This window comes from Labrus mixtus, chromosome 5 (assembly GCF_963584025.1).
Source record: "Labrus mixtus chromosome 5, fLabMix1.1, whole genome shotgun sequence".
NCBI classification, from domain to species: Eukaryota; Metazoa; Chordata; class Actinopteri; order Labriformes; family Labridae; genus Labrus; species Labrus mixtus.
In genome coordinates this window covers 23,250,931-23,263,640 of record NC_083616.1, presented here as the reverse complement: position 1 = coordinate 23,263,640, position 12,710 = coordinate 23,250,931, and the positions used below count along the sequence as shown (strand labels likewise).

At 43.6% G+C, this 12,710-nt stretch overlaps 1 protein-coding gene across 3 annotated transcripts in view; it reads left to right on the top strand.

The window, feature by feature from the left end:
- Positions 1-12,710, top strand: part of sema6a (sema domain, transmembrane domain (TM), and cytoplasmic domain, (semaphorin) 6A) — a 113,179-nt gene that overhangs the window by 84,220 nt on the left and 16,249 nt on the right. Inside the window, exons 13-19 of one of the 3 annotated variants that reach the window (XM_061038663.1) lie at positions 326-499; positions 2,255-2,395; positions 2,537-2,614; positions 6,775-6,833; positions 8,240-8,260; positions 8,473-8,493; positions 11,607-11,786. In XM_061038663.1, the coding sequence (XP_060894646.1) occupies positions 326-499; positions 2,255-2,395; positions 2,537-2,614; positions 6,775-6,833; positions 8,240-8,260; positions 8,473-8,493; positions 11,607-11,786 (674 nt within the window). The remainder of the gene's footprint in view (positions 1-325; positions 500-2,254; positions 2,396-2,536; positions 2,615-6,774; positions 6,834-8,239; positions 8,261-8,472; positions 8,494-11,606; positions 11,787-12,710) is intronic. The other 2 variants (XM_061038664.1, XM_061038665.1) reach the window with 2 other exon arrangements.

The window sequence follows — 12,710 nt, the reverse complement described above, 5'->3', positions numbered from 1 at the left end:
CAATGACGGCTAGAATGGGCTCCAGCCCTCTGCGACTCAGAATGGGAAAAGCAGTATAGATAATGCATGGATGGTTTTACTTATTTTCACTATCTTGTTGCTAAAAGCTTTCTTTGAAGGCAACTGAAATCTCAGGTTTTTAAATATTGACCAGTAGTAAGAGCACTGTCAAGGGAAAGAGCTGAAACCGTTGAATCCCTGTAGATGGTCTCTGTCACCTCAAGTTGCTCTTCAGATGCAAACTTGTCTAGACTAACTACTCTGTTTCCATGCAACCTGATGGACAGATCATTTGACTTATTTTGCTCTCTGATCCTTATTCCAGGTATCGCCTGACACGCATCGTGGTGGACAACGAGGCAGGTCCCTATAATAACCAAACAGTGGTCTTTCTTGGGTCTGAGAAAGGCATCATCCTCAAGTTCCTGGCCAAGATGAACAACGGCTTTCTCAATGACAGCCTGTTTCTGGAGGAGCTCAACGTCTACAACCCTGACAAGTATGTGTCACTGAGTCTGCACAAGCATGTAAGAGAGAGGTGGATAAGAAACATAGAAAGAAACACATGGATACAGTTGCTAGAAACAAAGCAGGGTCAGTTATTACATATGTGTGCCTTATAGAGTAAGTGTGTGTGATTTAACATATTTCCAACCATCTCCAGACTAAGCCAACCCACCACCTCCATCAGTACCAGCCAGTTCCCCCTGACCCAGGCTATGTAGTGAAGCCAGCCAACCAGATGGATACTCTATCATTTAAAAGAGTTTTATCAGGTTACGCACTGCCCAACCACAGCTACTAAATTAAAGACACAGACCCTGAGGCTCTGGATAACGTAGAGCTGTGGTTCTCGACCACAACGAAGCCCAGCTCCTCCAAATCCAAAATGATGGCTGATTAAAAGGAAACACACACACACACACACACACACACACACACACACACACACACACACACACACACACACACACACACACACACACACCGACACACACTGACACACACTGTGGTCTGTGTTTGTCTTCAGAGCCAACTTGGGATCTCAGGCTAATACATTACACGGCTGTTGGTGCATGTATAGAAGTGAGCGTATGTGTGTGTGTGTGTGTGTGTGTGTGTTGAGCTGGGAACGGCAGGCTGAGTGAACTGAGCTTTAATATGTATTTGGATTAGAAGTGAATAAGGAAAAATCAGTCACAGGATGACCCCTGCCAAAGCAAACATTTATTCAAGGGGTAATGGATAAAGGTGGAACGAATAAAGTACAGAGAAGGAGAAAGAAAAAAAAAAAGTGAAAGGGATGGAGAGAAACACAGTGAAGAATATGGTAGACAGCAGAGATGAAGAAGGGAAAAACAGCGAGAACTTGCAGGAGGCCTTTCAAGGTTACCACTGTTTGTTATCCAACACGCTGCGGTCATGTGACGAGCCGTATGGAGGGGATGAAGGGCAGGCCTCTCCTCTCCTCTCCCTCGATCTCTTGTATCTCGCATCCTTCCTCTCCTCTCCTCCGTCTCCCTGGCTGCGGCCGAGCATTCGTCGGCTGCCCGCCATCTGGCTCCGGTCGCGTACAGTAAGTGACTTTGCCCGCCTGCTTCTCTGCCCGGCTGGCAGGATAAGCGCGGGCCCTGATTGGCGTGCATTACCCAGTGTAGATGGACTCTAAGCTCTAATTGAGAGCGTTAATGCGGGGCCAGTGCACTGCGAAGGGGGGGAGATTAAATCCCAGGAGTTGGATGGCGGGATGGAGGGTAGGAAAGGATGGAGAGGAGGGATAGAGAGCTCGACCCGCCCACAGGGATTAGAGTGTGCTGCTATGGGGCGAGCAAACAAAGAAGACTAGCAGGGATGGAAGAATAGTGGAGTGGAGTGGGAGGAGGGTGGAGGTTAATGTTAGTGGGTTTAACAGTTAAGTGCGGTGTTACTGCAGACTGCTCACAGTGCCCATCTGTCTGTTTATCTCTTGTATCTGTATCACCCCTTTCTTTATCTCTCTTTATCTCCTACTCAGTTCCTGACCCTGAGTTCTCGAGTCCAGCATTATCTCTGTTCTCCCTGACCTCGCAGTTTGTCTCACTGCCACATCTTAATCCCTCTGTTTTTTTATCTCTTTAAATGAACTCGTACACTTCATTCAACATACATCTTTCTCTACTAACTTTTCTTCTTTTTTTTTGTCTCTAACTTTAAAAAAAAAAGTCTGAAAAATCCCTGTTTTATCCTAATCTCTGTCTCCTTCCTTTTCCTTTAGGTGCAGTATAGATGGCGTGGAAGACAAGCGCATCGTCGGCATGCAGATAGACAGCAAGAGTCACGCTTTGTGGGTCGCTTTCACCTCCTGTGTGGTTAAAGTGCCGCTGTCTCGCTGTGAGAGGCACGGAAGATGCAAGAAGTAAGTTTGACGCCTGCATATAAAATCATTCATGCACAGACTCACCAAATGATTCTGACTCACTCTGCTCGGGGAAAACAATGATCCAGTATACAATGTGATGAGGAGCTGACGGTGCGTGTATGTGTGTGTCACATTCAGGTCTTGTATAGCCTCCAGAGACCCGTACTGTGGCTGGGTGTCAGAAGGGGCCTGCAGACAGGTGGCCCCCGACTCAAAGTAAGTAACATGTTCAGTAAACAGTTCAAAACAACAAAAGAGAAAATGACAGATCAAGCCCTTTCTCAGTCCCAAGTTAGCGAATATGGAAGCTTGGCCACTTTCCCAATGCATTAGAATATGACACTGTAGAATCTACTGGAGTTTCTTTCTTCACTTTTGGTACTAAACCTGCAGTATCATTTAATCATATATGGGTCTTTGGTGCTTCTAATGTTTGGGACACTGGATTTTTACAAGCGAACAGCTGGTGATTTTGAAAGGCTGAGACACATTTGTTTTCAAAGCAATTTTATAAAACAGTGGGCCACCGTCTTTGTCATGCCTGATGGCAGTCCTTTCTCGCTTTGTCGTGTCTGCGATCTTTCTAATTTTATGGTTTGTAAGTGTAATTTCCCCAGGCTGAAAGGACTATTGGAAGAATGAATGGAAGGAAAGTGTTGTTCACCCCGGGCTCTAGGTTGGGTACGCAGGACTTGCTGGTCGCGGTGACTATAATTTGTGGCTTCAGTTATAACGCAGGAGCAAATTGTGCTTTCTGAACAAACAGCATATGGAGTTCTGTGGTGGGAAAAAACATTTTATGGATGAAGTCATAACAAAAGGACCAGCGCACCATGTGGCTATTTGACGTTGAGTGAATTTGATCCCCCTGCTGCAAAATGATTGGTCTGGCATGCCAATATACCAAAAGCACACGTACCCACATGTGCTCACAAAGCTTTTCCACCAAACACACACACACACACACACACACACAAATGGCACCATCCCATTATTATTCTGTAAAGCTGCAGAGGGCTGTTCTGACTGAGTTTCCACTTTGTAGCAGGAGCCAACACAGAGGCATTAGGAGGGCAGATGACCTTGCTCCGTCACTGTACAATATTTCTATAACTGAAAAAGGGGGAATAAGAGCCAGTAGGGTCTGCTGGTTCTTGCTCAGACCTCTTCAAAGCCTTTTCCAGGCTGGACAGAAAGAGAGAGAGAGGCATTATAAAAAGTATTTTTCTCATACTCAAACTTTGCTTACTTTTTCTAGCTCTGCCCCATTTCATTACCAACTTTTCTTGTTTCCTTGTCCGTCTATTTGTCTGCCTAACAAGTTGGCTATCTGTCTTGTTACCTGCATATATTCTTACCCGTCCTTGTCTGTGTTTCTATTTTTATCCATCCTTCATTTTCTATCTCCCCCCTGTGACATATTCTTCCCCTCTCGCATGCCCTCCCCTCCTTTCTTCTTCCATCTGGCCTCAGCCTTAGCATGCCAGCTTTCCTGTGTGGAGTTATTCCTCTCATACCTACTGAACCCTATGTACATGTACAGCTTGCACTCTGGTCTCTGCAATATGGTCCTTAGTCACCCCGTGTTCATGCATAATGTATTTGCATATGATTCTATATCGTTATTATGTAAACTAGCTCTATAAGAGTGTTTTACTGACATAAGATAATCATGATTTGTTAATCACTTTTTGATCACGTTTTAAAAAGCACCCAGCCCTGATTCTTCTCTCAATTAGGGTTTTGTTCGTATATAAATTAAATCTGCACATATGGATTTATTACCTGCTAAAACCCTGATTATTCAGTCAGAGCCTAGCACAGTTATTTCTTTTTAAATCAAAGCCGTGAATCATAACAAAAGGGCGTCTTTGAGGACCACAGTATACGTATTAAGTCCCCCGGTCACCCATTCACTTCTGTTATGAATAATTAATGCCATTAAGCCTGACCTGCATTTCAGCAACCAAGTCCCTTCAGTGCAGCCACACATCTCTCACAATAATCACATCTGATGCAAGATAATAGAACTTGTGGCCCTCTCCGCTGCCTCCAGTTATGTACAGTGCAGCATGAATCTGATTTGAATATGCATAATGCAGTTGCAGAGGCATCTTAACAGTCAGTAGTGTCAAAATCGAATGCACTGCACTTTCGTTGCTATAATGCAGCCGCTTTGGGACCCGGAACCTTAACTGAACATTCACACTTTGGTTCACTCACGTTCACATGTGCCAAGTAAAGGCCAGACGCTGCATCGGTAGTGTGACGACTCATTGTTAATTCATCTCAAGACTTACGGGATTTAAACCTTGTAATCTTCATCTCAACACCGCAGTATGTAACGTTATTATCAACCATGGAAACCAGGACCACAAGGTTGCCAGTGTTTTGGACCGACAAGCTTTCATGGCAGGAAGAGGATATGAGGTCTGGGAAGAAAATCCATGATTGGACAGCATTTGTGTTTAATTGTGCAACTCTGCGTCTGATTTGTGATTATGACTGTGTATGATAAGCAAATCAGATAAGCAGATTAAACTTACCCCCTGATATGAAAAGAGCATGTCGCTGTTGTTGTTTTTGTGCCGGTTACAGCGGCTGCTTTTGAAGGGAAAAAGGTTATCAGGAGGGTAAACTGTACGGTCTCCGGCCTAATTAGAAAGGAGGATGAATAATAAATGTAGGCATGCAGTTTTGAATCATTTGCAACATATAACTAAATAGGAATGGGAAGAAGTGACTTTAAAATCCCCCTCTCCCAAAAAACAAAATAAATTCTCCTGTACTTGTTTTTCCAGGTTCACGCTTTTGACTCTGATCAGGGGATAAGGGGGTGGGTGATGCTGTTTTGGAAAATCATTCCTCTTCATGCTATAATTGTGAGCAGTGGAGGGTGAGGTAGATGAGAGGCGGGTGGACAGGCGAGAGGAGGAGGAGGTGGAGCAGGGGGCTTGGGGGGGGGAGCTGAGGAGGACTGTGAAAAGCTGTCATGCGTGACTGTGATCCTGGTTGACAGTTGGTCCGCTCTGTTTCACAGATCCCCTTACTGCCTGCTTGGTGGTCTTTCAGGAAGAAAACAGGTCTCGGTGCAGATTGCATCAGAAAATAACATCTCCTAAACTCTCTGCCCCCTTTTTCTCCCTATCTCCCTCTGTGTCATATGATGGCCCTCAAGCCCGGTTACCCCTCACTGGCCTGGTGCTGGTCCATGTGATTGGGACTACAGCCCCATATCTCAACTCAAACTATGATGTCAGACTAAGAGAAATAGAAGAGAGGATTAAACAAAGTGAAGTTCTGGTCAAACAAAATGTAGTCCAAAAATTTTGGAAGTTACATTTTATGCTTTCTTTCCTACATCAGATGAGATGTTGACACTTTTAAAGTAAATATGAATCTGGAGTTTTCAAAGATTAACTTAGCTTAGCAAAACAATAAAAACACGTAGAAACAACCTGCTTTTTTAAATTGTCACAAATCTTCCAACAAGAAACACTAAAGCTAACATGAGCTAACAATATCTAATATAACTTCTTTAACTGACTGTGTTTTTTGGAGGGACTGACCTCTCTGGGTCATGGTGGTCAATTGACAAAAGCGAAGTGGCAGTTCAAGACACAACAAAAAATGACTGTTATGACTCTTACTTTTGCTAAGACTAAACACAGTATATGGACTAATTAGCTTTAGCATTGCAAGTAGGACAATTTAGCTGCCTTTGGACGGAACAAGGCTAGCTGTTACCCCTGTTTCCAGTCTTTTTGCTAAGCTAACCTGTACTTATTCTGTTCAAGGCTAAACAAACACGATATAAGGTGCTCTTAAGCTTAAGCATTGCAAATGGGGCAATTTTGCTGCGCTTTGACAGAGCCTGGCTAGCCTTTAAACCCCCCCATTTCTAGTCTTTATGCTAAGCTTAGCTAAGCTAAGACTATGGCTGCTGTTGATTGCTGTACTATTATAGCTTCATATTCATTATAAGTTAGCAAAAGGCAATTATATGTTTTTCTTTGTCACACATTCCTTTACAGCTGCACAACATGAGATAACAGTTTTCTACTACAATCAAATAAACATGAATCTATTTGTAGCAAAACTACTGGCACTGAGTCAGATATGGATTTACTAGCCTGCCAGCATTCTTCATAACCACTGATTTTAGGCCTCCAGGGCACCTGCTAGGTGTTCTTTGATTCTGTTCCAGTATAGATGCTTTCTGCAGCCTACACTGTTTGCAATCATAGGCTCTGCTGTGTTTGTGGGTGTTTTCATAGTAGCTTTCCTATAGCTTTGTTACTTTGTTAGGTGTGGCTAGTCTGCTTGGCCTGGCCTGATTTTACTCTGCTGACCATGATGTCTCTGTCCCCCCGCAGATCAGCCTTTGAGCAGGACGTGGAGCATGGTAACACAGATGGCCTGGGAGACTGCCAAAGTAAGCAGGCCCTCTTCACTCTTATCTTTCCTCCTCCTTTTTTATACACCCCCCACCATGATTCCTCTCTTCTTCGTCAACTTGGTCTCCCTCTTCTCTCAGCCCTCCGTTTGCTTCTCCTCCACTGTCACCTTTTTCTCTCCCGTCTGTTCCGCCCTCACAATCCCCCTCTTTCAGTCTCTTCCATCCATCTGTCCCTTTGGGCTCTCAGCCTCTTCTGTCCACCCCCCCGCTGTTTCTCTGGTCCCCCAGTCGACACATGATAAGGTCCACTTAGGCAAAGACCGAGTTCCTTCTTGCACAACAGAGAACAAAAATTCAGTGACGCACAGGGATGACGTTTTACTCAGGGCTCACTTTGAAGCACAAACAGATAAAGCTTTTATTCCAGTCAGCCTCAGATGTCTTGAAAGATTTATTTTACGTGACAACACAGACCGTATTCACATGGCAGCCATTTCCCCCTGCTCAGGTTTGGAGGCTTAATTGCTGATATTTAAAAACTGCTGTGCTCTAGCTGTGTTATAAGTTGTATCTAAATTTGGGACATCTTACAAATCATTACACTTCACTGCTTCTCAATCGTTTGGCAACTAAATTGAGAATAAACTGCTGGACAACATGTCTGATGACTTATTAGTTACAGTCAGAAACTAGATAACATAAGCATTTGGCTACTTACTAGATAATAAAATGGTTAACCATAAAGTAGCTGGAAGCTAATTTAACCTTAGTGAAGGCGTAAATTCCATGCAAACATAATGTTAGCAAGGAATTTATTCCCTAGCTAAAAAGTTGTTGTTTTAACATGAATATATTGTTTAAATTTTGATTAGTAATCATTTTTACAGTGGCTCAATTATCTAGAAGCAAGTTTACTACGATTTACAACACAGTAACTCAGCAGTACAACACTATAACAGAGTTTGAGTTTCACTCCTTGAGCATGACATCAGAGAAAAATGGAGGCTGTAAGAATATGTTGAATTGCAGATGCATTAGATATTTTATCTTTTCATGTCCAGAATAAACATTTAGATTAAGTTTAGCTACTCTCTTAACATTCTACTGGGCCGCTCAGTTTGCAAGAGAAACATCAACACAGATTGACATTAAATCGCTAATCCTAGTCCATTTGTAGTCCGTTTTGACTATTTATTCAGAGTAAATGAGGGTGGTGCATTTTCCCTCTGGTTTCATTAGTATGTTTAGTCAAGGGGAGCCGTAGCGTTGGACCTTCATTAGCTGCAGAAGCCGTAGAACACCTCTGATTAAAAGTCAGGAGAATATCGAGCAGCCGGTCGATTCTAAATTACCTTAAAAGTCATGGCTTTTGATCATGTTAAAGTATAAGCTCTCTTTACTGCAAGCAGTAACAACCCCCTTTTCTTTTCTTCTCCTTCCAGACACATTTGTGGCGCTGAACGGTAAGTATCCCACATACGCCATAGAAGCAATCAAATAAAAGTCAGCAGCTGCATTTCATCTCCACTGACTCTTTAACTTCAGCCACACCTCTTCATCAAAGTCCATCAATCATTCCCTCTCAAGGAAATGAAAACTCCTCCCACATGTGTAAAGCAGGTTATTAATGACTCATGGTTTTAACTGAACTCATTTCATTCCTTCCTTTTGATAGACATTCCTTCCAGTTACGAAGGTAATGAAACATTACATCATGGGTCGGTCAGATTTGACCGCTCACACTATTTCCTCTCCTCTAGTGCCTTTGGTGTTTAGAGTAGAAATTAAAGAAATCGAAATCAGAAATTAAAAACCTCTGATGCAGTTTTTTAAACGTTTTCGTTTTGTTAGATCTCCTTTCCCTCCTTGTTCCCAGTGTCCTTTCCTGTGCAATATCCTAGTCCTGACCTTTGCTGCTTTAATTGGATGGATCTGGTTGTTGATGGTTGGGTCATTAAACAGGACATATGTCGACAGGGGGAAAGAGATGGAGATTAGAATTTCACGTTTTCACTACATAGAGATCATTTGTGTTTATGCCAACAGCTATACGATATTTCCAAGCTCAAAAAGGCGAATGCTTTTTATAAAAACATACATGTGCAAAGCTGAGACCTAGTGCCTCTCTGCAGATTCTTAATCATTTTAATCACACACCACAATATCACGATCACTGCTTGTTGATCACGCTTGCTGATCTGCTTAAGGAATGACAATCAGGTGTAATTGGCCTGGGGCGAAGTCAGTCCTATCAACAACACCCACACCTGCACTCTATTCCGCCTTATTGTTCTGTCTATCTGATGGCAGATTAGTTTTGTTTCCAGTGAATCTCTCTCCCTTTGCAGCTGCCAGATCGAAACAGTCAGATCCAGACAGAATGACAAGAATAGATATTTTGAAGTCCTTCCAGAAAGCCCAGCTCCCCCCTGTGGCCGTACCCCCACTGTTATTCTCCCTCCTTTTGGTATAGCCGGGGTCAGAAAAGCATCTGTGTTGGTGTGCACCCCTATAGTGCTGAATGCGCTCCCACAGGCTTGGCTGTGTGTTTCCAGGCACAAACACGAACACACACACACACACACACACACACACACACACACACACACACACACACACACACACTAGCTACCAGTTTACAACCCCCCCAAACAAAGTCTCAGCCATCGCCCCATACCCTGGGTCTATCTGTCGGTGGGTGATATGGATTTGAAGATAAATAAATGCCCCATCTCTCTATTCCAGACTAGACATCCTCTCCTCTCTTTTAATCTGTAGAAAGAGAGGGATGTGCATCCGTCGGCAGTTTAGGGCTTCCTCCCCCCCCCCACTTCTGATCCGTGGAGGAGCTCTAAGGCTCCAAGCTCTCTCTCTATGTGTGTCATCTGCCTGAATTGCACTTCCCCTGGCGGTGGGGGAATGAATTATAAAATAGGCCTGTCACACTAATCTCTCAGCCTTGGGCCAATAGTTAAATAAATCATTTTAATGATTGCCACGCCACACGGAGAAGAAGGAGGAGGAGGCTGTGGGTGGTGTTGTGTGTGGGTGTCTACCATCAGCTTCTTCAGCGTCCCCTTCTTCAAACACAAGCATAAACACATATTAGAAAGGCACTCTCATGTCTGAAAACACACACACACACACACACACACACACACACACACACACACACACACACATATGGCTGTCACCTCCTCCATAGAGAGACTGTGTCAAAATAGGAATGGGGGTTGAGCTCCACAGAGGCTGTGGATAAAAGTGCTGTCACTCTTCATCTAGGGTGGATTTTTTTTCCCCCCGCAAATGTTTGGCTTAAATACATTATATTAAATACAATAAATAGCTTTTACAAAGTGTGTAGGGCGGCTTAAGTGTAAGCATGTGGGACGGTAACGTGATTAGCATGCTTCAAAAATAAACAGACAAAGCTCGTGCATAAATTCTACTTGGCAAAGAAATTCTGAGACGGGAGGATGCGTGAAAACTCAGAGATTGTTGTAAAGAAGTGCGGTGATAGACGGAGAGGAGATAGATGTGATCCATCATCAACAGATGAATGACTTCTTTGTTGCAATTGTCAGATAATGTCAAACTTGAAGGTGTTACTTACAGTGGATTCAATTCCTCAGAAATATGATCCTCTCCAACTGTTTGCCACTCGTTCATTTAGCCATTAAGGGATTTAATTACAAGGAGGAGCCGGATCAGAGAAAAATTCATTAACTCTTAATGGCAAATTTCTGATGATTGATCTAGCCATGTTGCTGAGGGCAATGCTAAATTAAGATTACCATTGTTGCAGATAAGACATTTCTCACATCTTCTGCCTAAAATAAAGCAAATCTGTGAATGTGCAAAGGAGGTGTTATGAGAACATGCGAGTAGGAAACAGAAAAAGGGAAGGGAGGTACATTGAGTTTTGATTGATTCATGGTAAGTGAAACTTATAGTCAGTTAGTCATTTACTCTATAAAATGTCAATAACCATATTTATCAAGCTTTATCTCTCAGAGCTAAAGGTGTAGACAAAGACAAAAACAAGTTACCATCTGACAAAGAACAGCTACAGAAATTAAGATCAGAGAAAATGGAAATAGAGAATATTTGTTTTTTTTTGCTTTAAAAAAGCCTAAAATGATTTGATAATTTATCAACACTTTTCCAAATTTGTGTTCGTTCTTGTTTTCAGACAAAGTTCAAGATCCAAAATGTAAGAAGTTAACATGAAACATTGCTGAAGATGTGAAGCATAACATCAAGCTTGCAGCAAAATAGGAGAATGAACAGAAGTTAAAAGTGTTTTGCACTTGGAGGAAAAGTTGCTGCAAACTCCTCAATAAAAGCGATGCAGAGAAAGTTTGCCTCTTGTCCTTCATTTCAAAGGCAGACACCCTATGGTGATTGTGAAGAGATGGGATTGTACTCTGTTCTGCTCTGACAGGCCCAATGGAGCTCTGACATGCCAGCCAGAACAGGAGGGGAGAGAGTGAGAGAGAGAAAGAGAGTGACAGGAAAAAAAGAAAAGACATGTCGATCCTGAGAAACACACACACACACACATTTGCTAATGAGTTGCCCAGGGTCACCAGGGAGAAACACTTTGTTGCCTCACACAGCCAGCAGCTGTCCTTATGTGTGTGTGTGTGTGTGTGTATGAGTGTATCTGTGTCTGTGCTTTGAACTAGGAATAGAAATGTGTGTGTGTGTGTTTGTGTGTGTGCACCCCTGCTGCCCTGCCCTCTCACACACACTAAACCCTGTCCCTGTCTGCCCCGAGCATTGGTTAACCTGTGTTGTGTCCGGCAGGCCACCATCACCGCCACCATCACCACACCCTCACACTCCCCACCCCGGCCCTACCCGAGGCCGCAGAGGGCCCCCTGGGGCGGGGCCGCATGGTGGAGCGGAAGGACCCCCCCATGAGCTCAGACAAAGGGGAGGAGCCCTACGTGGCCGTGCCCTCTCAGACTCAGCCCGAAGCCAATGGTAAGCCTTGGAACGACAACAGTCAAATTGGTCCTTTGTCACCTGTGGCAAGGAAGGGAGGGGGAGGGGGGTTGGAAGAAGAGGGGGAGGGAGGGGTTCGCGTAATTGAGATTTACGGCTGCCTTGCTGCTTCCAGCTGACGAAGTCTAGAGACAGTGGATCGCTTTCTCTCCAGGGGACAAATTGCCTCACACTGTGCACGTAAACCCCCCACAGAAATGAGCACAAACACACCTTCTAGACACACACATATACAGACACAGACACACATTGAACACACATGTATTCTCACACAAGCCCTCGTACGCACCCACTGCAGGACGGATTTATTATCTGTGGACCGTAATGTCCCACAGGAGATGTAATATCCAGACCATTACACTCTAAAAAAGGAAGATGGCGACGTATTTATTTCCTGGAGTATACTGCCTGTGCTCCGGCTCTGTCATGCTTTGCGACACAGTGACATGACATTGAACGCCCTTTTCTCCTGTGTTAACAACCTGCCTAATGCCATACCGCCTCAAGGACAGCTAAATGGATAAATGACACAGAGAGAGGAAAGGAGAGAAGGGAAGGAGACGGGAGGGACGACGCATCGGAGGGAGAGGGAGGGAAAAAAAAGGTCACTGCAGTGCTGCTGATCATGTTTTGTCCCTTAATAAAACAGATAGACCCATTACAGATTCCATTATAACAACATGAAACATGTCCCTAATACATTACATATTTCATTTTGCAAAAGGCAGCATCTGGAAGGCCTTAAGGAGATATTGATTATCAATAAAGTTGGTACACAGAAGGGACTTGAAACACATACTGTACATAAGGAAAGAGACGCAGAGTAAAAACCTGCAGCTTCAATATTTATAATAAATGTTTAATCGAATTATTAAAATTACTTAGTCCCTCTCATGTATGAAT